The sequence below is a fragment of the Ornithorhynchus anatinus genome, chromosome 8 (genome assembly GCF_004115215.2).
Source record: "Ornithorhynchus anatinus isolate Pmale09 chromosome 8, mOrnAna1.pri.v4, whole genome shotgun sequence".
In the NCBI taxonomy this organism is placed as follows: Eukaryota; Metazoa; Chordata; class Mammalia; order Monotremata; family Ornithorhynchidae; genus Ornithorhynchus; species Ornithorhynchus anatinus.
Window position 1 is genome coordinate 21,035,324 of NC_041735.1, and position 20,526 is coordinate 21,055,849.

At 47.3% G+C, this 20,526-nt stretch overlaps 1 protein-coding gene across 1 annotated transcript; it reads right to left on the reverse strand.

Moving 5' to 3' along the window:
* Window positions 1-3,270: 3,270 nt before the first annotated feature.
* Window positions 3,271-14,496, reverse strand: RAB5IF (RAB5 interacting factor). Its single transcript, XM_029071088.2, has 4 exons — window positions 14,361-14,496; window positions 8,384-8,487; window positions 5,681-5,810; window positions 3,271-4,287 (listed from the first exon to the last, which is right to left on the reverse strand). Exons 1-4 carry the CDS (start codon window positions 14,472-14,474, stop codon window positions 4,246-4,248), a joined length of 390 nt encoding a protein of 129 aa, XP_028926921.1. The 5' UTR covers window positions 14,475-14,496; the 3' UTR covers window positions 3,271-4,245.
* Between the last annotated feature and the right edge of the window lie 6,030 nt (window positions 14,497-20,526).

The window sequence follows — 20,526 nt, forward strand, 5'->3', positions numbered from 1 at the left end:
TCTGACCAATTTGAGAGTTTCAGTCAGTGGTTAAGAACCACCAACTTCAGGATCTTTCTTTAGCTTGCTCCTCTAAACACAAGGACCTTTCACTCTTGAATTTCATTATCCTTTTTTATATTTTTCAATAAAATGCCAATTGTGGTATTTGTCAAGTACTATGTGCTAGGAACTGTGCTAAGTGTTGGGGCAGATATAATACAATCCGATCAGCTTATGCTTTTGTTTCATCTTTCCTTAGGTGTCTACTGCTAATCCCATTTTTCCCCCTTATTCTTAGACTGTGAGACTCTTGGGCACCAGGGACTTTATTCAATTCTTATTTGTGTATTTTTCCCCAGGGCTTAGGACAGTGCTTTGCACGCAGTAGACGCTTAATGCTATCAGTATTACTTCTCCTGCTCGGCTCTGCCTCGACAGTTCCCATTTTGGCTGAGATTAAAGCTGTGAAGCTGGTAGGCAGAAGTTGCCTCTTCTCCAGCCCTGCGTTCGTCCCTTCAGTTTAGAGCATGTTAGGTGCCAAAACATATAAACTCTGTGTCCAAACAATAGTGTGATCTCCAAGGCCCAGGACTATTTGGAAGACACCCTCCCATCACAGAAATAATAATAATAATGTTGGTATTTAAATACCTGTAAATATCCGTACATACCTGTAAATATAAAATACCTGTAAATATCAGGATCTCTAAAGGTGCAGGGGCTGAGCAGGAGGCGGGGAGCTCCTCCAGTGCCTTAAACTGACTGTTTTTGTCTAAGGCCTGGAGTCCTTCATCATAACACAGACCTATTTTGGAAACACACAGAGAAATACCATGCCCTAGCAGGTAGAGCCCAGGCCTTAGGAGTCAGAGGGATCTGGGTTTTAATACCAACTTGATCACTTGTCTGTGATCTTGGGCGAGTCCCTTATGTATCTGTAATTTTATTTATTCACATCAATGTCTGCCTCCCCCTCTACACTTTAAGCTCACTTTGGGAAGGGAATGTGTCCATTTATTGTTATACTGTACTCTCCCAAGTGCTTAGTACAGTGATTTGCACACAGTAAGTGCTCAATAAATACGATTGAATGGATGAATGAACTTCTCTGGGCCTCAGTAACCTCACCTGTAAAATGGGGATTAATACTGTGAGCCCCATATGGGACATGGATTTTGTGCAACCTGATTAGCTTAGATCTACCCAGTGCTTAGTACAGTGATTTGCACACAGTAAGTGCTCAATAAATACGATTAAATGAATAAATGAATGAACTTCCCTGGGCCTCAGTTACCTCACCTGTAAAATTGGGATTAATCCCATTAGCCCCTTATGGGACATGGACTTTGTGCAACATGATTAGCTTAGATCCACCCAGTGCTTAGTACAGTGCCCAGCCTATGATAAGCGCTGAATTAATGCCGGAAAAACCCCGACCAAAATTACACAGGCATTCCCACCCAGACCAGCGGTGACTCCCAGCAACCACATTAAGAAGGCGATTGTTAAAGATGAGGTCAGATAAGGTTTAATGGCGATCTAGCGAGAACGTTCACAGGACAGGACGCTCCCTCCACTGCCCTCTGCAATACTGATTCGACCACTTGCTCATACTTAAGTGCTTGGCTCCCAGTCTGCTCTTGGGCAGGCTGAGAGCCCCGAGAGGGCTCCTTTGTCCCCAAGCAAGGCTCCCACGGACACCCTGCCACTCAGCTCTTACTGCCTTTATCCGGTGTAGTTCCTGGGTCTCTCTCCTCAGGGTTCCCGCCATCTGGGCTCTTCCATCTAAGGGCATTCATTCCAGCGTGGATCGCCGTTGCGGAAACACTTCAATCCTTAGTGTGGTATCTTTGGAAGATGGTGGGGCCTTCAATTTCCCGACGTCTCTTCACTGAGGTGGTTCCCACAATTGCAGGGCTCTCCGCCAAGTAAGCCGACTAGAAAACCAGATGGTTCTTTTTCAGGTGTTAGCAGAGCCCCTGCTCAAATCATTCAAACCACCGCTACCTCGTTCTTGATCATTCTTCCCGACAAAGACCCCTGAACCTCAGTTTCCCCTAGCCCGATACTAAAGTTACCGACCCTGGGGACCACCCAAAGTCTACTTCACGAGCCTGACAGGATGCCGTTTTTATTGCTAACACACCACGGTAGAGATTTTGTAATGGTGAAGGGGACAGTGCTAGTTTTGGAGGAGAAAAGGGTAAAGGGATCAACTGAACAAGAAGGACCCTTTTTAGGAATTAGGGAAAAAATCTGGCAAACCCGGTGGAGCTGGTGGACAGAGTACCATACCATGTTCTCCAGAATTTATCCACAGTTGGTCTATAAAAGAGCCACAACTGGCTTGCCCCATTTTGGGCAGGCCTGGTCTCTTTGTTTTGTTTTATGGTATTTGTTAGGCGCTGTGTGTCTAGCACTGTTCTAAGCACTGGGGTACATACAAGTTTATCAAGCTGGACACACTCCCTGTCCCCATGTGGGGCTCACAGCCTAAGTAGGAGGGAGTAAGATTTAATCCCCATTTTACAGTTGAGAAAACAGGCACAGAGAAGTGACTTCCTCAAAGTCACACAGCAAGCAATTGACGGAGCTGAGATTAGAACTCAGGTCCTCTGCCTCCCAGTCCCATGTTCTTTCCACTAACCACGCTGCTTCTCTGGCCCTTGCCCCCAACTCAAACCCAACTTGGGAATTTTGGAATGACTCCAGGGGGATGTTGCAGAATGACCTCTGGGGTGTGATTCCAAAATGTCCCTAGCAAGAAGCTTTTGAACTGGCCCAGGGGTATATTTCAGAGTGTCTACCAAAGTGAGCATGGGGAATGACCCAAGGCCGCTTCAAAATGCTCAGTCTTTCAGAACGATCCTCAGAAAAGGGGGACAAGCCCCCAGCCTTGGGTATCTTTCTTGAGGCCTGGTCATGTGACCCCAGCCTATCAATTATCACGGGCCACTTATAAAAAACCTGCTTAACACCTGACTCTCCCATCAGCACGGAGCTTTGTGGAAGCTATTATTCTACAGCATTATTCCTCCTAGAGTTCAAACGTTCCACCCACACTCATTCCAGATTTCCAAGACAAAAGAGAAAAAAAAACCAACCCGAAGTAGCCCGATCTGGAGAGTCATTTACATTTAGCACAAGGAACGGGGTTCGGTATAAGACAGAGTTCAATACTGATGTTACTGGGAGAATTACCCATACAAAAATATGGCCCTGAGTCAAAGGCAGCCAAGTCTGTCCAAGTAAACTCTTCACCCATTAATACTTCCATGAGATTATGAGTTTAGTCAATTGCCTTCTCTTTAGTTTATTCGATCACGGCCAGCGGACGGGCTTGTAAAACTGCCCAGTCTAGCAACCTCAGCTCCTTCGCGCGATCATAGCGTTAACCCTGATTTTACTTTATAGTCTAAAAGTTTTAAATATCAGAACATAGCTCTTTACAAACTTTAGAAGTATTATTCAAATGATTTTCTTTCATTTACGTTATGCAATTCGGGTGGGCTGTGAAAATTGCTGTAGGTAGCTTGCTTGATTGGCTTTAAGCATAATGACTGTTTAAAATTAGATCACGCCCTCTTAAATCAAAGATAGATATATACCAATGGACATTTCTATATTTTAGAGATCTTGGACTCTAATGAGGGGAAAACAACATATATCTTAACAGTGAATTCAATTAAAGACTTGATTTATTCAAGTTATCGTTAAGCATTCTAAAATGGAAACTGAGGGCCGCTATTGGCTGCCATGTACTATGAAGCACACACCTACTGCCACGTTCAATTCATAAAATGACTTTAAATACTTAAATGTACTCTTTTTAAAAATCGGATGCCTGAAGGACAACTGGAAGACAAACCAACTTGTGCTTCATCCACATTTTAGGGGAGTAAAACACAAGTTAAATCATTAGATCCATTCAACAAACTGGTGCTTAGTCAGCGACAATTCAGCAAAGACAGAGACAGTAGCTGGTAATCGAATAGTCTTGACCGGTTTCAAAAAGGAAAAAAAAAATTGATGGTTTTTTAAAAAGTTCCAAGACGTGGTATTTTTTTTTATAAAACAGTGATAACCAACAGGCTTCTCAGTTCAGGAGAATTGGTTTTCCCAAGCTCCATGTAGTTGAAATGCCCCTTTGACTATTATTAGTACAAAAGGCTATTCACTTCCCCTCGCCCCAGTCCTCTGCAGGCTGAAATTATAATGTTCTTTTGCTTTGACAGCTTTGGCAGGTGTGGACTGTAGACCGAGTCAATCGTAGTGGATGGCAGTGTAAAAGATTATCCAAACAACCTAGAGAAAAGAAAAAGAAAACAGAAATCGACAAGTTTACCGAATGCGGAAGGTGTGAGATTTCAATCAGTTATTTTGCATGGCTTAGTGACTAGAGCCCAGGCCTGGGAGTCAGAAGGACCTGGGTTCCAATCCAGGCTCTGCCACGTCTGCTGTGTGACCTTGGGCAAGACACTTCAAGTCTCTGTGCCTCAGTTACCTCATCTGTAAAATGGGGATTAAAGCCGAGGCGCATGGACTGTGTCCAACCTAATGACCTTGTATCTACCCTGGTGCTTAGTAAAGTGCCCGGCACATAGTAAGTGCTTAACAAATACTATAGTTCTTCTAGACTATACACTCCTCTGGACTGTACCTCACTGTGGGCAAGGAACATGTCTACCAACTTGGTTATACTGTACTCCCGCAAGAACTCAGTCCAAGTGCTCTGCACACAGGAAGCCCTCAATAAATATGATAAATAAATATGACTGATAAATACCACTGAGTTATTGATCATGACCCTGGCTCTGCCCTTGCTTCCAATGCTGAAATGAGGGGCAACCCCGGGTGAGCGGGGTCCTGGGTGGCCAGGGCTCTCAGCCACCCGGGGTGAGGGGTCAGTTTGGAAAGCTGCCCGGATAAGCACCTGCAGGTGGCAGGTCCTAGGAAAGCTCTCTGGGGGGAAACCAGTGCTTTAGTGTACCACCTCTCTCCTTAGGGGTTTCCTCGGGACGGACACAGACACGTGTGTGGCCCCGGAGCCCCCCAAACAAGTGGCTTTTAGGATTCTACGAATGGTCAGTAGTCCAAGCGCCTGCCTCGGCCTGACTCCAGGGAGGAACCTCCCAGCTCCTCTTTGCTCTGAAAGCAGCACATCTGGACCATTTTGGTGGGTTTGTGGGGGAGGCCATGGCCGGCAACTAATTTTTGCACTGCCACCTAATTAACAGGATGGGGATTTTAGGGTTTAAAATTTTCTGTCAAGCCTTCCTCTGACTGCCCTGAAAATTAGAGACTGTTTGCTCCTTGGGGGCAGGGACCGTGTCTACCAACTCTACAGAGGCAGGGGCCAGCTTGTGACCCTACACCGTTCCAGACCATTCATTCAGTTGTATTTACTGAGCAGTTATTGTGTGCAGAGCACTGAACTAAGTGCTTAGGAAAGCACAGAATAACAATAAACAGTGACATTCCCTCCCCTCTATTTCCCAGTGCTTAGTACAGTGCTCTAGAAATACCACTGATTGAGTCCCTTCTTTTGATTTTAAACACTAAAGGGTATAGTTGAATAGTCTCACTGTACTCTCCCAAGCGCTCAGAACACTGCTTTGCACACAGTCAGTGCTCGATAAATATGACTGAATACATCCCTAGCAATTTCTACATGCAGTTAAAAAGAGGAATACAATACCAAAAACAGTGCAAAAGATGTCATAAATCCTTCTTTTGTCAGTTCCCATGTTCCGCCATACTCTTCCTCATCTATCTGTTGGAAGCTGCTGAAGTACAGATACAGGATTCCAGCGTTGATCAAGCAGAATCTGAAGAGGAATATATACGTGGTTCATTAAGGATTCAGGAAAAAACAAAACCACCACCTTGTCAGGAAAGTCTAGCCTAGAACCAAGAATTGCCTTTTTCCCAAGGGTCAAAAAAGGGGATTTCCCTTCCAGGGGCATGGGATTAGACCATAAAACTGTGAGTTGCATGTGCTTGATTAAAATAGGCTGATTTTTACTGTTTCACACTTCAGAGGAGCAACGTGGCCTAATGGGAGCCAGGAGATCTGGGATCTAATACCGGCTTGGCAACTTGCCTGCCGTGTGACCTTGGGCAAATCATTTCTCTGCACCTCACCTGTAAAATGGAGTGAAAATATCCATCCTCTCGCCCCCTTAAAATGTGAGTCACATTTCGGGCAGGAACTGTGTCTGATCTGATTATCCTGCCTCTACTCCACTGCTTGGTACGCAGTATATGCTTCACAAATACCCTATTTATCTATCCCATTCACCCTGTACACCTCTGGCCCTGTGGGGTATGAGGAATGCTATTTCCCTAGTCGGCAATCAACTGTTGAGGGATTGAATTTCGTGTCCCATCATTCGGAGTAGTTGACTGAATTGGGTGACTCAGTCTGATTAATGACCGTCCAATGTAGCGGCGGCAGGTAGCCTGCCCAGCAGATTGGACTCTCCTCTCTCACACCATATATAGAAGCACCCTCCACACTCAAACACGGCTGGTGAAGCTCACCAGCAGGACCTCGGGGTACTCGGAACATTACGGCAGACGATTTTACGATATTCGCTGCTCTCTTCCACCCCGAGCGAAGCTTAGTTTTGAGAACCGTGAGCAGAGATTAACAGTTCAAATCCCCGCCCAGCCTCCCCTGCTGTTACCACTCCACAGAGCCATCTAATCCTCTCAAAAATCTGATCCTTTTAAAACCTGAAATGTTGAAGCAGCCAGCCCCTGCCCACTCCAGCCCACTGGCTCCTCCTACAAGCTCCCTCTTCCTCACTGCCCCCAGGCCTCCTTCATGCCTCCACCTCCTACGTACTGCTCCTATACTCTTGGCTGGCTACCCAATTTGCTCTCTGGGGTTAAAGAGGAGGAGAGGCAAGAGCCAGTTTGTGACCCTGCACCTTTCCAGACCATTCATTCAGCTGTATTTACTGAGCAGTTATTCTATGCGGAGCACTGAACTAAGCACTTGGGAAAGCACAAAACAACAATAAGCAGTGACATTCGCTCCCCACAATGAACTTACCGTCTAGAGCGGGGTAGACAGATAATAAAATTACCAAAAAAATAAAATTAAATACAAATAAAATTACAGATATGTAAATAAGTGCAGTATATAAGTGCTTTGGGGCTGGGAGGGAAGAGCAGAGGGAGCATGTCAGGGTGGCGCAGAAGGGAGAGGGAGATGAGAAGTGGGGCTTAGTTGGGGAAGGCCTCTTGGAGGAGGTGTACCTTCAATAAGACTTTTTGGGGGGGAGGGGTGTAATTGTCAGATTTGAGGAGGGAGGGCATTCCAGGCCAGAGGCAGGATGTGGGCTAGGGGTTGGTGGGTGAGACAGGTGAGACGGAGGCACAATGAGAAGATTAGCACTAGAAGAGCAAAGTGTTCGGGCTGGGATATAGAAGAAGAGAAGCAAGGTGAGGTAGAAGCGGGCAAGGTGATGGAGTGCTTTAAAGCCAATAGTGAGGAGCTTTTTGTCTGATATGGCGGTGGATGGGTAACCGCTGGAGTTTTTTGAGGGCAGGGGCGACAAGTCCTGAACGTTTTGATCACTTTTATGACCAGTTCTTTATGAACACATACTGTGATAAATTTCCACTCAAAACCCCCCAGGCAGTTATAGAACCCAACAGTTAATTATCAGATCTGACAGATTTAAAAGATTAAAGTAATCATCTTTGGATAGTTTTATACAGGTAATGGGGGCGGTAGTGAAGCGGACAGCAGGTTAGTTCATTCATACCTTTGGGGAAGAGAATAAATAAAACCATCCTCTTTTCTCATTCACTGTTGGAACTTTTTGATGAAGACCAGAAAGAGTCCACTTTAAGTCATCCTTATAGCCACAAGAAAATCTTTTCAGGAGCCCATGAGAAAAAGGAGCTTGACTAAATCATCAACAATTTATCAGGGAACCTTTCTGTTGGCAGAGTCTGGGTTTTTCCTGTCACTGGTAAGATCGTTGTAGACAGGGAACTTGTCTACCAACCCTGCTGTATTACACTCTCTCAAGGGCTGAGTACAGTGCTCTGCACAATGAGTGCTCAAGAAATGTCACTGCCTGATCGATCATTTCTCCTGCAGCAGGAGACAGTGGCACATTGAGAAACCACGTGGTCAAACCTAGCGGTATCTGTGGCTCCCTCCTCCAGCTGACCACCACTGGGAGGGAGCCAGGAGACCCAAAGCAAAATAGAGTTTTGGTGCGTCTGACAGTTTGAGGTACATTCCAACTGAACAGCATTCCACTTGGGGTCACATGTTCTTATACATAAAAAGGCAGGGCACTTTATGACACTGAAAAAAAAAAAAATCACGATTTTAGAAGTCACACGGTGAGGGGGGCGTTGGAAACACGCCACTTACATTGCGATGCCTATGAATCCCTTCAGTGGCACGACTCCCCAGATAACTCCCAAGATGACGGCAATGATTTGTCGGAACCAGTAGATCACGTCTAAAAATTCATCCTGCAGAAAAGACAGTTCAATTCAGAGCATTATCTTACTTTCAGTTTGCAGGATATTTTATCCCAGGGCCTCGCACTTAATTTTGGGGGGGAAAAACCCAAATCTTAGGGTAACTAAGGAGTGTTGGACATAGTAGAAGAGTTCTTTTTCATTCAGTCAATTTGCATCTATTGAGTGCTTACTAGAGGCAGAGTTTAGGAGACTATTATTATAGAATTAGCAGACATGTTCCTGGCCTTCAAGAAGCTTACAACCTGACCTCAAATTATAAGCTGGAGGAAGCAGTAGTCTATATGTACACAAATGATCTGGTGGGAGAGAGTAGTACCCAAAAAGGGGGAAGATGCTGAAATTCTTCAGATAAATAATAATTCCGATATTGTTGCACACTTTACCATGTGCACTGTACATAGCTGGGGTAGGCGCAAAATATTTAGGTTGGACACAGTCCCTGACCCACATGGGGCTCACAGTCTAAATGGACAGAAGAACAGGTATTTAATCCCCATTTTACAGATGAGAAAACAGGCATAAAGAAGGTAAGTGACTTGCCCAAGGCCATGTAACAGGCAAGAAGCAGAACCAGGAATAAAACACAGGTCCATTGACTCTCAGGCCTGTGCTCTTTCCATTAGCCCACACTGCTTCTTTTGAAAGTTGATTATTTAAAAGTCGATTATTTGATTTGACACTGCGATTCTTTCATTTGAAAGGTAAGCAAAAAAAAAAATAAATCTCCAAATAGCTGACAATTATACGCATTAGAAAACATACGATTATTTTTTGAGCTTTATCACAAACATTAAAGTTAGAATTTCTGGCAATTGTGGGCGCTTTGCCTCTGTTTTTTGCCTCTAATTTTCTCTATTAAGAGCCTACAGGCATATCTTTTTACCAGAGAGGAGAAGGGTGGCAAAAAGGAGGAAAATGGAGGGGCAGATTTAGGAAGATTTCCCACACGGAAAGGCTCCTTTGATATCTGCTGAAGCTCTGCCAGAGTTTATACTCTTCACCCCGAACACAAATTCCTATTGTGACTAGCCCTCACCGGTGTATTTGATAACTCAGGTCTAAAATTCCTTCCCAGTTTTCCATTAATTTAGTCAGACTTTGGCAGAAAGCATCTTTCGGTGACTTCAAAATGGATTTGTATAATCATATTCACTATAAAAGATTCCTTTCCAAAAATGAAAAAGCTAGCAGTCATTTCTATGGGCAATCTGATTACAGAACATGAATTTGGTTCGCATCAAATTTTACCATTTTTTATGGTATTTGTTAAGTGCATAATTTATGCCAGTGACTGTTCTAAATGCTGGGGTAGATATAAGATAATCAGGTTGGACACAATTCAACTGACTTCCTTAGTAAAGGGAACTAACTCTGTGACCGAAAACGGGTTTGTGATATAGTTTTGGTTTTGTTTTTTGTTTTTAAATTGGGATTCAGTAGCAGATACTCCCTCCTACTTGGAACATGAGCCCTGTGTAAGAGAGGTACTGTGTCCAATCGATTATCTTGTATTTACCCCAGCATTTAGTGTAGTGCTTGGCACACAGTAGGTGCTTAAAAAGTATCACATCATCATCATCAACAGTATTTATTGTGCACTATGTGCTGAGCACTCGGGAGAGTACAGCAGAGAAGCAGCGTGGCTTAGTGGACAGAACCCGGGCCTTGGAGTCAGAAGGACCTGGGTTCTAATCCTGGCTCTGTCACCTGTCTGCTGTGTGATCTTGGACAAGTCACTTAACTTCTCTGCTGTGCCTACCTCATTTGCAAAACGGCAATTACAACTGTGAACCTCATGTAGGACACGGACTGTGTCCCGCATGATTAGCTTGTATATACCCAAGCATTTAATGTGGGCAGGGGGTGTTTCTGTTTACTGTTATATTGTACTCTCCCACAAGCTTAGTACAGGGCTCTGCACAAAGTAAGCGCTCAATAAATCGACTGAATGAGCAGCACATTGCAAGCCTTAACAAATACTATAAAAAGAAAAGAACTGATAAAAAGAATTGTCAGACACGTTCTCTGCCTGCAACCATCTTACAGTCTAGAGAGGGTGACAGACGTCAGCAGAGTTTAAAATACAATCTACAGCTATGTACGTAATAATAAAACTGGCAAAAGGGTGGGATACCACATCCAAGTACTGCAGAAGAACGTCTCAGAGGCTAATGAAAAATCTGGTTCTCTGTCTTGCGCTTAAATCTAGAAATCGCTTTCCATTTTCTGCTCATCAGGCAAGGAAGGGGTGAGGCGACCTTTGGAAGGAGACGGATGAGACCCAGAAATGCTGGTGCCACTGTTGCAAAATCTGGGCTGGGGCGGGGCCAGCCTACCATCGCCTGTTCTGACCTGGGGGGCCAAAGTCCAGCTTAGTAATAATAATGTTGGTATTTGATAAGCGCTTACTATGTGCAGAGCACTGTTCTAAGCGTTGGGGTAGATACAGGGTAATCAGGTTGTCCTACGTGAGGCTCACAGTCTTAATCCCCATTTTCCAGATGAGGTCACTGAGGCACAGAGAAATTAAATGACTTGCCTACAGTCACACAGCTGACAAGTGGCAGAGCCGGGATTCGAACCCATGACCTCTGATTCCCAAGCCCGGGCTCTTTCCACTGAGCCCCGCTGCTTCTCTGCGTCAGGGGTCCAGCCGCAGAGAGGGTGGCCCTGCGTCCGCTGCCAGCCCCGGGGCCCAGGTGGGCACTTGGGCCCTCACGGGAAAAGCACCCTGGCCTCGTGGATAGACCACGGGCCTGGGAGTCGGGGGACCTGGGTTCTAATCCCGGCCCTGCCACTTGTCGGCTGTGTGACCTTGGGCTAGTCACCTCACTTCGCCGCGCCTCGGTTTCCTCGACTGCAAAATGGGGACGAAATATCTGTTCTCGCTCCAACTTAGGCTGTGAACCCCGTGCGGGTCAGGGGCTGAACCCAACCCGATTAACCTGTGTTATCTTCCCCAGCGTTTAACGCAGTGCTTGACCCATCGTCAGCGCTCAACAAACCCCACGATCATCACCAGGAAAGGGCAGGAAGGGGCTCCAGGGGGGTTGAGGACTTGACCTGAACGGCCCAGCTAGTGTCAAGAGCATGGGCTCGGGACTCGGAGGTTGTGGATTCTAATCCCCTCTCTATCCCTTGTCTGCTGTGTGACCTTGGGCAAGTCACTTCACCGGGCTTCAGCTACCCTATCTGTAAAATGGGGATGAAGAGTGTGAGCCTCATGTAGCTCCTCGTTAGTATAGCGGTAAGTATCCCCGCCTGGGGAGACCGGGATTAGATTCCCCGACGGCGAGAGAGGGAATTTTTCCAGCACTTAAACAGTGCTTTGCACATAGTAAGCACTTAAATACCATCATCATTATTATTATGATGATGTGGGACAGGGGCTAGGTCCAACCTGATCACCTTGTACCTCCTCCAGCGCTTAGAACAGTGCTTGGCATCTAGTAAGCGCTTAACAAATACCATCCTCATCATCATTATTATTATTATTACGATGTGGGACAGGGGCTAGGTCCAACCTGATCACCTTGTACTTCCTCCAGTGCTTAGAACAGTGCTTGGCACCTAGTAAGAGCTTAACAAATACCATCACCATTATTATTACAGGGGGCAGGGGCTGGGTCCACTCCTTCCAGGCGCTTAGTCATTCATTCAATAGTATTTATTGAGCGATTACTATGTGCAGAGCACTGGACTAAGCGCTTGGAATGGACAACTGGGCAACAGAGTGAGACCATCCCTGCCCAACGATGGGCTCGCAGTCTAAACGGGGGAGATGGACAGCAGAGCAAAACAGAACAAGACAACATCACCAAGATAAACAGAATCAAGGGGATGTACATTCAGAAAATGAATCGTCCAGTGCTCTGCACGGAGTAAGTGCTCAATAAATGCGACTGAATGGATGAATGAATGAATGAACCCTGGCCCTGCTGGGTGACCTTGGGCGAGTCGCTTCCCTTAGCTGGGCCTCATCTGTAGAATTCATTCATTCAATCGTACTTACTGAGCGCTTACTATGTGCAGGGCACTGGACTGAGCGTTTGGAATGGACAACTGGGCAACAGAGAGAGACCATCCCTGCCCCACGACGGGCTCGCAGTCGAAACAGGGGAGACGGGCGGCAGAACCCAAGAGAACAAGACGACATCATCAAGATAAATAGAATCAAGGGGACGTACACCCCAATAACAAAATAAATAGGGTAATAAATAATAGTCATTCATTCAATCGTACTTATTGAGCGCTTACTATGTGCAGGGCACTGGACTGAGCGTTTGGAATGGACAATTGGGCAACAGAGAGAGACCAGCCCTGCCCCACGACGGGCTCGCAGTCGAAACAGGGGAGACAGACGGCAGAACCAAAGAGAACAAGAAAACATCAAGATAAATAGAATCAAGGGGATGCACAGTAACAAAACGAATAGTCCAGCGCTCTGCACAGAGTGAGTGCTCGCAGACCAAAGAGAACATCAAGATAGAGTCAAGGGGATGCACATTAACAAAATAAATAGTCCAGCGCTCTGCGCAGAGTGAGAGCTCGCAGACCAAAGAGAACAAGACAACATCAAGATAAACAGAATCAAGGGGATGCACATTAACAAAGCAAATAGTCCAGTGCTCTGCACAGAGTGAGCGCTGGCAGAGTCAAAGAGAACAAGACAACATCAAGATAAAGAGAGTCAAGGGGATGCACATTAACAAAATAAATAGCCCAGCGCTCTGCACAGAGTGAGAGCTCGCAGACCAAAGAGAACAAGACAACATCAAGAGAGAGTCAAGGGGATGCACATTAACAAAATAAACAGTCCAGCGCTCTGCACAGAGTGAGCGCTCACAGACCAAAGAGAACAACATCAAGATAGAGTGAGTCAAGGGGATGCACTTTAACAAAATAAACAGTCCAGCGCTCTGCACAGAGTGAGCGTTCGCAGATCAAAGAGAACATCAAGATAAATAGAGCCAAGGGGATGCACATTAACAAAATAAATAGCCCAGCGCTCTGCACAGAGTGAGTGCTCGCAGACCAAAGAGATCATCAAGATAGAGTCAAGGGGATGCACATTAACAAAATAAATAGTCCAGCGCTCTGCACAGAGTGAACGTTCGCAGACCAAAGAGAACATCAAGATAGAGTCAAGGGGATGCACTTTAACAAAATAAACAGTCCAGCGCTCTGCACAGAGTGAGCGCTCGCAGACCAAAGAGAACAACATCAAGATAAATAGAGTCAAGGGGATGCACATTAACCAAAGAAATAGTCCAGCGCTATGCACAGAGTGAGCGCTCGCAGACCAAAGAGAACAACATCAAGCTAAACAGAGTCAAGGGGATGCACTTTAACAAAATAAATAGCCCAGCGCTCCGCACAGAGTGAGCGCTCGCAGACCAAAGAGAACATCAAGATAAATAGAGTCAAGGGGATGCACATTAACCAAAGAAATAGTCCAGCGCTCCGCACAGAGTGAGCGCTCGCAGACCAAAGAGAACAACATCAAGCTAAACAGAGTCAAGGGGATGCACTTTAACAAAATAAATAGTCCAGCGCTCTGCACAGAGTGAGCGCTCGCAGACCAAAGAGAACATCAAGATAAAGAGAGTCAAGGGGATGCACATTAACAAAATAAACAGTCCGGCGCTCCGCACAGAGTGAGCGCTCGCAGACCAAAGAGAACATCAAGAGAGAGTCAAGGGGATGCACATTAACCAAAGAAATAGCCCAGCGCTCTGCAGAGAGTGAGCGCTCCATAACTGCGACTGGATGAATGAATGAATGGAGGAATGACTGACTGAATGCCCCCGGGCCCTGCTGTGTGACCTTGGGCGAGTGGTTTCCCGCGACCCCCCGCGCACCTTGTCCTCCCAGGCGGCGTCGCTGCGCAGCGCCTTGCTCCAGGCCGAGCCCCGGACGGCCCCGTTGGCCAAGTGCGGCTGTGGCGGCTCCTCCTTCCGCCTGCCGCCGCTCATCCTCCCGGCCGGGCTTGGGGGGGGGGGGAAGGTCGGGGGTCAGGGGTCAAAGGTCGCCGCGCTGCCCGGCCGCCCACCGGCTCCCGGACGGCGGGGGGGGGGGGGGAGCCACACGACGCAGCGGAGGGGCGACGTCTCGCGTCACCACGCCGGCGTGCCCCCCCCCCGCGGCCAATCGGGGCCGGCGGAGACGATCACGTGACGCCAGCCCGGCCTTCGCGCCTCACACGTGACGCGGGAGGAGCCGGCTCCCCCCGCCCCCTTGTCACGTGACGAGGGAGGAAGGGCTCGTAGGGCTGGAGGACGGCGGTCGGCCAGGGCCAAACTTCAGAGGATCATTCATTCATTCATTCGTTCGTCCATCCATCCATCCATCCATCCATCCATCCATCCATCCATCCATCCATCCATCCATCCATCCATCCATCCATCCATCCATCCATCCATCCATCCATCCATCCATCTACCCATCCAGCCATCCAATAGTATTTATTGAGCGCTTACTATATGCAGAGTACTGTGCTAAGCGCTTGGAATGTACAAATCGGTAACAGATAGAGACAGTCCCTGCCCTTTGACGGGCTCACAGCCTAATCGGGGGAGACGGACAAGAACCATAGCAATAAGTAGAATCAAGATAAATAGAATCAAGGATCGCGGAGCTTATAATAATGTTGGTATTTGTTAAGCGCTTACTATGAGCAGAGCACTGTTCTAAGCGCTGGGGGAGATACAGGGTCATCAGGTGGTCCCACGTGAGGCTCCCAGTCTTCATCCCCATTTTACAGGTGAGGTCACTGAGGCCCAGAGAAGTGAAGTGACTTGCCCACAGTCACACAGTTGACAAGTGGCAGAGCTGGGATTCGAACCCATGACCTCTGGCTCCCAAGCCCGGGCTCTTTCCACAGAGCCAGCTAATCATCATCATAATAAGGACGGCGCTTCTTAATCCTCGCTTCGCCACTTCTCAGTTGTGTGACTGGGGGCAAGTCACTTCGCTTCTCTGGGCCTCAGTTCCCTCATCTGTAAAATGAGAATTAAACATGTGAGCCCCAGGTGGGACCACCTGATGACCTTGTATCTCCCCCAGTGCTTAGAACAGTGCTTGGCACACAGTCAGCGCTTAACAAATACCATCATCATCATCATTAAGGGCTGATTATGTGCCAAGCACTGCTCTAAGCGCTGGGGAGGATAGAAGGTGATCAGGTTGTCCCACGAGGGGCTCACAGTCTTCATCCCCATTTCATAGATGAGGTCACAGAGACCCAAAGAAGTTAAGTGGTTTGACCAAGGTCACACAGCAGACAAGTGGCAGATTTAGAACCCATGTCCCAAGCCCACGCTCCTTCCACTAATTATGGTATTTGTTATTAATAATAATAATAATAAAATGGTACTTGTTAAGCACTTACTATATGCCAAGCCCTGTTCTAAGTGCTGGAGTAAGTACGAGTTCATCAAGTTGGATACTGTTTCTATCCCTCATGGGGCTCACACTCTTAATCCCCATTTTTTACAGATGAGGTAACTGAGGCACAGAGAAGTTAAGTGGTTTGCCCAATGTCACACAGCAGATAAATGGTGGAGTCGGGATTAGAACCCATGGCCTTCTGACTCCCAGGCCCGTGCTCTATCCACTACACCATGCTGCTTCCCGTTTGTTAAGCGCTGACTATGTGCCAAGCACTGTTCTAAGCACTGGGGCAGGTACAAGGCAATCATAATAATAATGTTGGTATTTGTTAAGCGCTTACTATGTGCCGAGCACTGTTCTAAGCGCTGGGGTAGACACAGGGGAATCAGGTTGTCCCACGTGGGGCTCACAGTCTTAATCCCCATTTGACAGATAAGGTAACTGAGGCACAGAGAAGTGAAGTGACTTGCCCACAGTCACACAGCTGACAAGTGGCCGAGCCGGGATTCGAACTCATGACCTCTGACTCCAAAGCCCTTGCTCTTTCCACTGAGCCACGCTGCATGTTGTCCCATGTGGGGTCATAGTTTTAATACCCATTTAGTGGCTTGCCCAAGGTCACACAGCAGACAAGTGGCGGAGCCAGGTTTGGAACCCCGTCCTCTGACTCCCAAACTATTTCCACTAAGCCACACTGCTTCTCAAATGAGGGAATTCATTCAAACATATTTATTGAGTGCTCCCTGTGTGCAGGGCACTGTACTAAGCACCTGGGAGAGTACAATTCAACAATAAACAGACACGTTCCCTGCCCACAACGAGGGAATGCACACGCATTCATTCAGTGGTATTTATTGAGCTCATACCGTTTTCCAAATCACCGTACTAAGCACTTGGGAGAGAACACTATAACATCAGACACATTCTCGGCCCACAGTGAAGTCACAGCCTAGAGGGGGAGACAGACATTAATATAAATAAATAAATACATGAATAGATAGACAAATACATAAGGAATAGAAGGAATGAGGTGATTGGGTGAGTGATGGTATTTGTTAAGCACTTACAATGCTTCAAGCACCGTTTTAAGCACTGGGGTGGCTACAAGCTAATCAGCTTGGACATGGGGCTCACAGTCTTACTCCCCATTTTACAGATGAGGTAAGTGAGGCCCAGAGAAACGAAGTGACTCGCCCGAGGTCACACAGCAGACAAGTAAAAGAGCCGGGATTGGAACTCAGGTTCTTCTGACTCCGGGTCTGTGCTCTATTCAGTCTTGACATGCTGCTTCCCATAACCTAGTGGATCTCTACACCATAGGAGAGAGTGGGGAAATCTGATAGTGAAGAGGTGGTGCTGTCGAAAAATAGTCATAAAAATGAGGACCACGTAGTTGTTGTATTTTTCATCAGATACAATGAATAGGTGGTACCCGTTTGAAGAGTTTCACCACTCGTCAGCTGTGTGACTGTGGGCAAGTCACTTCACTTCTCTGTGCCTCAGTTCCCTCATCTGTAAAATGGGGATTAACTGCGAGCCTCACGTGGGACGACCCGATTACCCTGTATCTACCCCAGCGCTTAGAACAGTGCTCTGCACAGAGCAAGCGCTTAGCAAATACCAACATTATCATTATTATTTCATCACTCGGCTTCTCTGGGCCACAGTTTCCTCAACTGCAAAATGGGGATCCGGTTTCCATCCTCCCTTCTACTCAGACTCTGAGCCTCATGTGGGACAGGGTGTGTGTGAGATCTGATTAACTTGGATCTCCCCCAGTACTTAGAACAGTGCTTGACACATAGTTTGTGCTTAATAAATACCATTATGAACAAACAGAAAAACCCAAGTGACCCGATCTAGTAGAAGGAGCAGGATCTGTCAATCGGAAGACCTGGGTTTGCACGAGTGCCACGCACCTCCTGTGTGACCTTGGGAAAATCACTTTGTGACTCAGTTTCCGTCTTTGTAAAATGGAGAGTGACTACTTGTTCTCCTTTCTCTTTAGAACAAGCCTCGCTGCTTCTCATGCTCTTACCCCAGAGAAAAGCCCGATAAATGTTTTGCAGACATGTTCAATGACTATAAATTACCAGGTAAAAATAAATGATCCAGGTGGAAAAGGGATGGAATAAAGGGAACCACTGAAATAAAGTTTCTCACAAGCACAGGAAATGAGGGGAGCCACAGCCTCGGAGAAGGGGCGGGTGAAGGATGAGGAGTCAAGAAACCCTAGAAGCCCCTACGTGGCAATGGACAGAGTAGAGAACGATGGAGAGAATGAAAAGCAGTGTGGTCTAGTGGAACGGGCACGGGTCTAGGAGTCAGAGGTTATGCGTGGCTCAGCGGAAAGAGTCCGGGCGTGGGAGTCCGAAGTCATGGGTTCGAATCCCGGCTCTGCCACTTGTCAGCTGTGTGACTGTAGGCAAGTCACTTCACTTCTCTGTGCCTCAGTTACCTCATCTGGAAAATGGGGATTAACTGTGAGCCTCACGCGGGACAACCCGATTACCCTGCATCTACCCCAGCGCTCAGAACAGTGCTCTGCACATAGTAAGCGCTTAACAAATACCAACATCATTATTATTATTTGGATTCTAATCCTGGCTCCGCCACGTAGCCGCCATGTGGCCTTAGGCGAGTCATTTTAGCTGCTCTGTGCCTCAGTTGCCTCTTCCGTAAAATGGGGATTAAGACTGTGAGCCCGATGTGTGACAGGGATCGGGTTCAACGCGATCGTCTCGTATCTACCTTAGTGCTTAGTACAGTGCCTGAAATGTAATAAGCGCTCAACAAATATCCAATTAAAAAACAAAAAAGTGCACATGAACTGAGGCCACCAGATGGTGCCCTGATTCACACAGTAGAGTTTTGCAGGGTCTGGCCCATCAGCAGTTAGTGTGCAGAGCACTGTACTAAGCTCTTGGGAGAGTACACTATGACAATATACTAGATACATTCCCCACCCACAGTGAGCTGATAGTCTAGAGGGGGAGACAGACATTAATGTAAAATTACAGATATGTACATAAGTGCTGTGAGGCAGGGAGGGGGGGGATGAATAAAAGGAGCAAGTCAGGGAGATGCAGAAGGGATTGGGAGAAGAGGAAAGGAGGGTTTAGTCAGGAATGGCCTCTAGGAGATGTGCCTGCAGTAAGGATTTGAAGGTGGGGAGAGTAACTGTGGGATATGAAGAAGGAGGGAATCCCAGCCCAGAGGCGGGATGTGGTTGAGGGGTATGGACGAGATCGACGATAACAGTAGAGATAGATGAGATCGAGGTACAGTGAGGAGGTTGGCATTAGAGGAGCGTGGCTCAGTGGAAAGAGCCCTGGCTTGGGAGTCAGAGGTCATGGGTTTGAATCCCGGCTCTGCCGCTAGTCAGCTGGGTGACTGTGGGCAAGTCACTTCACTTCTCTGGGCCTCAGTTCCCTCATCTGGAAAATGGGGATGGAGACTGTGAGCCCCGCGTGGAACAGCCTGATGACCCTGTATCTACCCCAGCGCTTAGAACGGTGCTCTGCACATAGTAAGCGCTTAACAAATACCAACATTATTATTATTATTAGAGGAGTGAAGTGTGCGGGCGGGGTTGTAGTCAGAGGCCAGCAAGGTGAAGTAGGAGCGGGCAAGGTGATGGAGTGCTTTAAAGCCGACGGTGAGGAGTTTCTGTTTGACGCGGAGGTGGGTGGGCAACCGCTGGAGAGTCTTGAGGAATGGGGAAACATGGACTGAACGTTTTTATAGAAAATAATAATAATAATAATAATAATAATGTTGGTATTTGTTAAGCGCTTACTATGTGCCGAGCACTGTTCTAAGCGCTGGGGTAGACATAGGGGAATCAGGTTGTCCCACATGGGGGCTCACAGTCTTAATCCCCATTTTACAGATGAGGGAACTGAGGCCCAGAGAAGTGAAGCGACTTGCCCACAGTCACACAGCTGACAAGTGGCCGAGCCGGGATTTGAACTCAAAAAAATGACGCGGGCAGCAGAGTGAAGTATGGACTGGAGTGGGGAGAGACAGGAGGCAAGGAGGTCAACTAGGAGGCTGATAGAGTAGTCAAGGCGGGATAGGATAGCAGGTTTGGATGGCCTGCAGATGCCACTGGTCCTGACCCTGTGGGGATGAGTGGGGCTGGCACACGGGTCGACCCTCCTCGGCTCTCCGACTCTCCCATTTCAGCCCACGGGCCCGGGCCATGGCAGCTGAAGTCCTATGGATCGGGAAGAAGCCCGAGATGAACTCAAAGGGGACCATCCCTCACTTCTCTGGGAGCTTGCCCGGGGGTTCTTGGGTGTGGGAAATTGGGTTTTTTTTTTCATTTTTTAATGGTATTTCTTAAGCCTTTACTATGTGCCAGGCACTGTACGAAGCGAGCGCTGGTGTAGATACAAGCTGTACAGTTTGGACTGTGGGTTCACAGTCTTAATCCCCACGTTACAGGTGAGGGGACTGAGGCACAGAGAATTGAACTGAGCCGCCCAAGATCACAGAGCAGACAAATGGCAGAGCTGGGATTAGAACCGAGGACTCTGACTCCCAGGTCCGTGCTCTATCCACAAGGCTACACCGTTTCTAATTGTACCCTGCTGGGAGGGAGGGCATTTTGAACCCAGACCGGTCTGGACA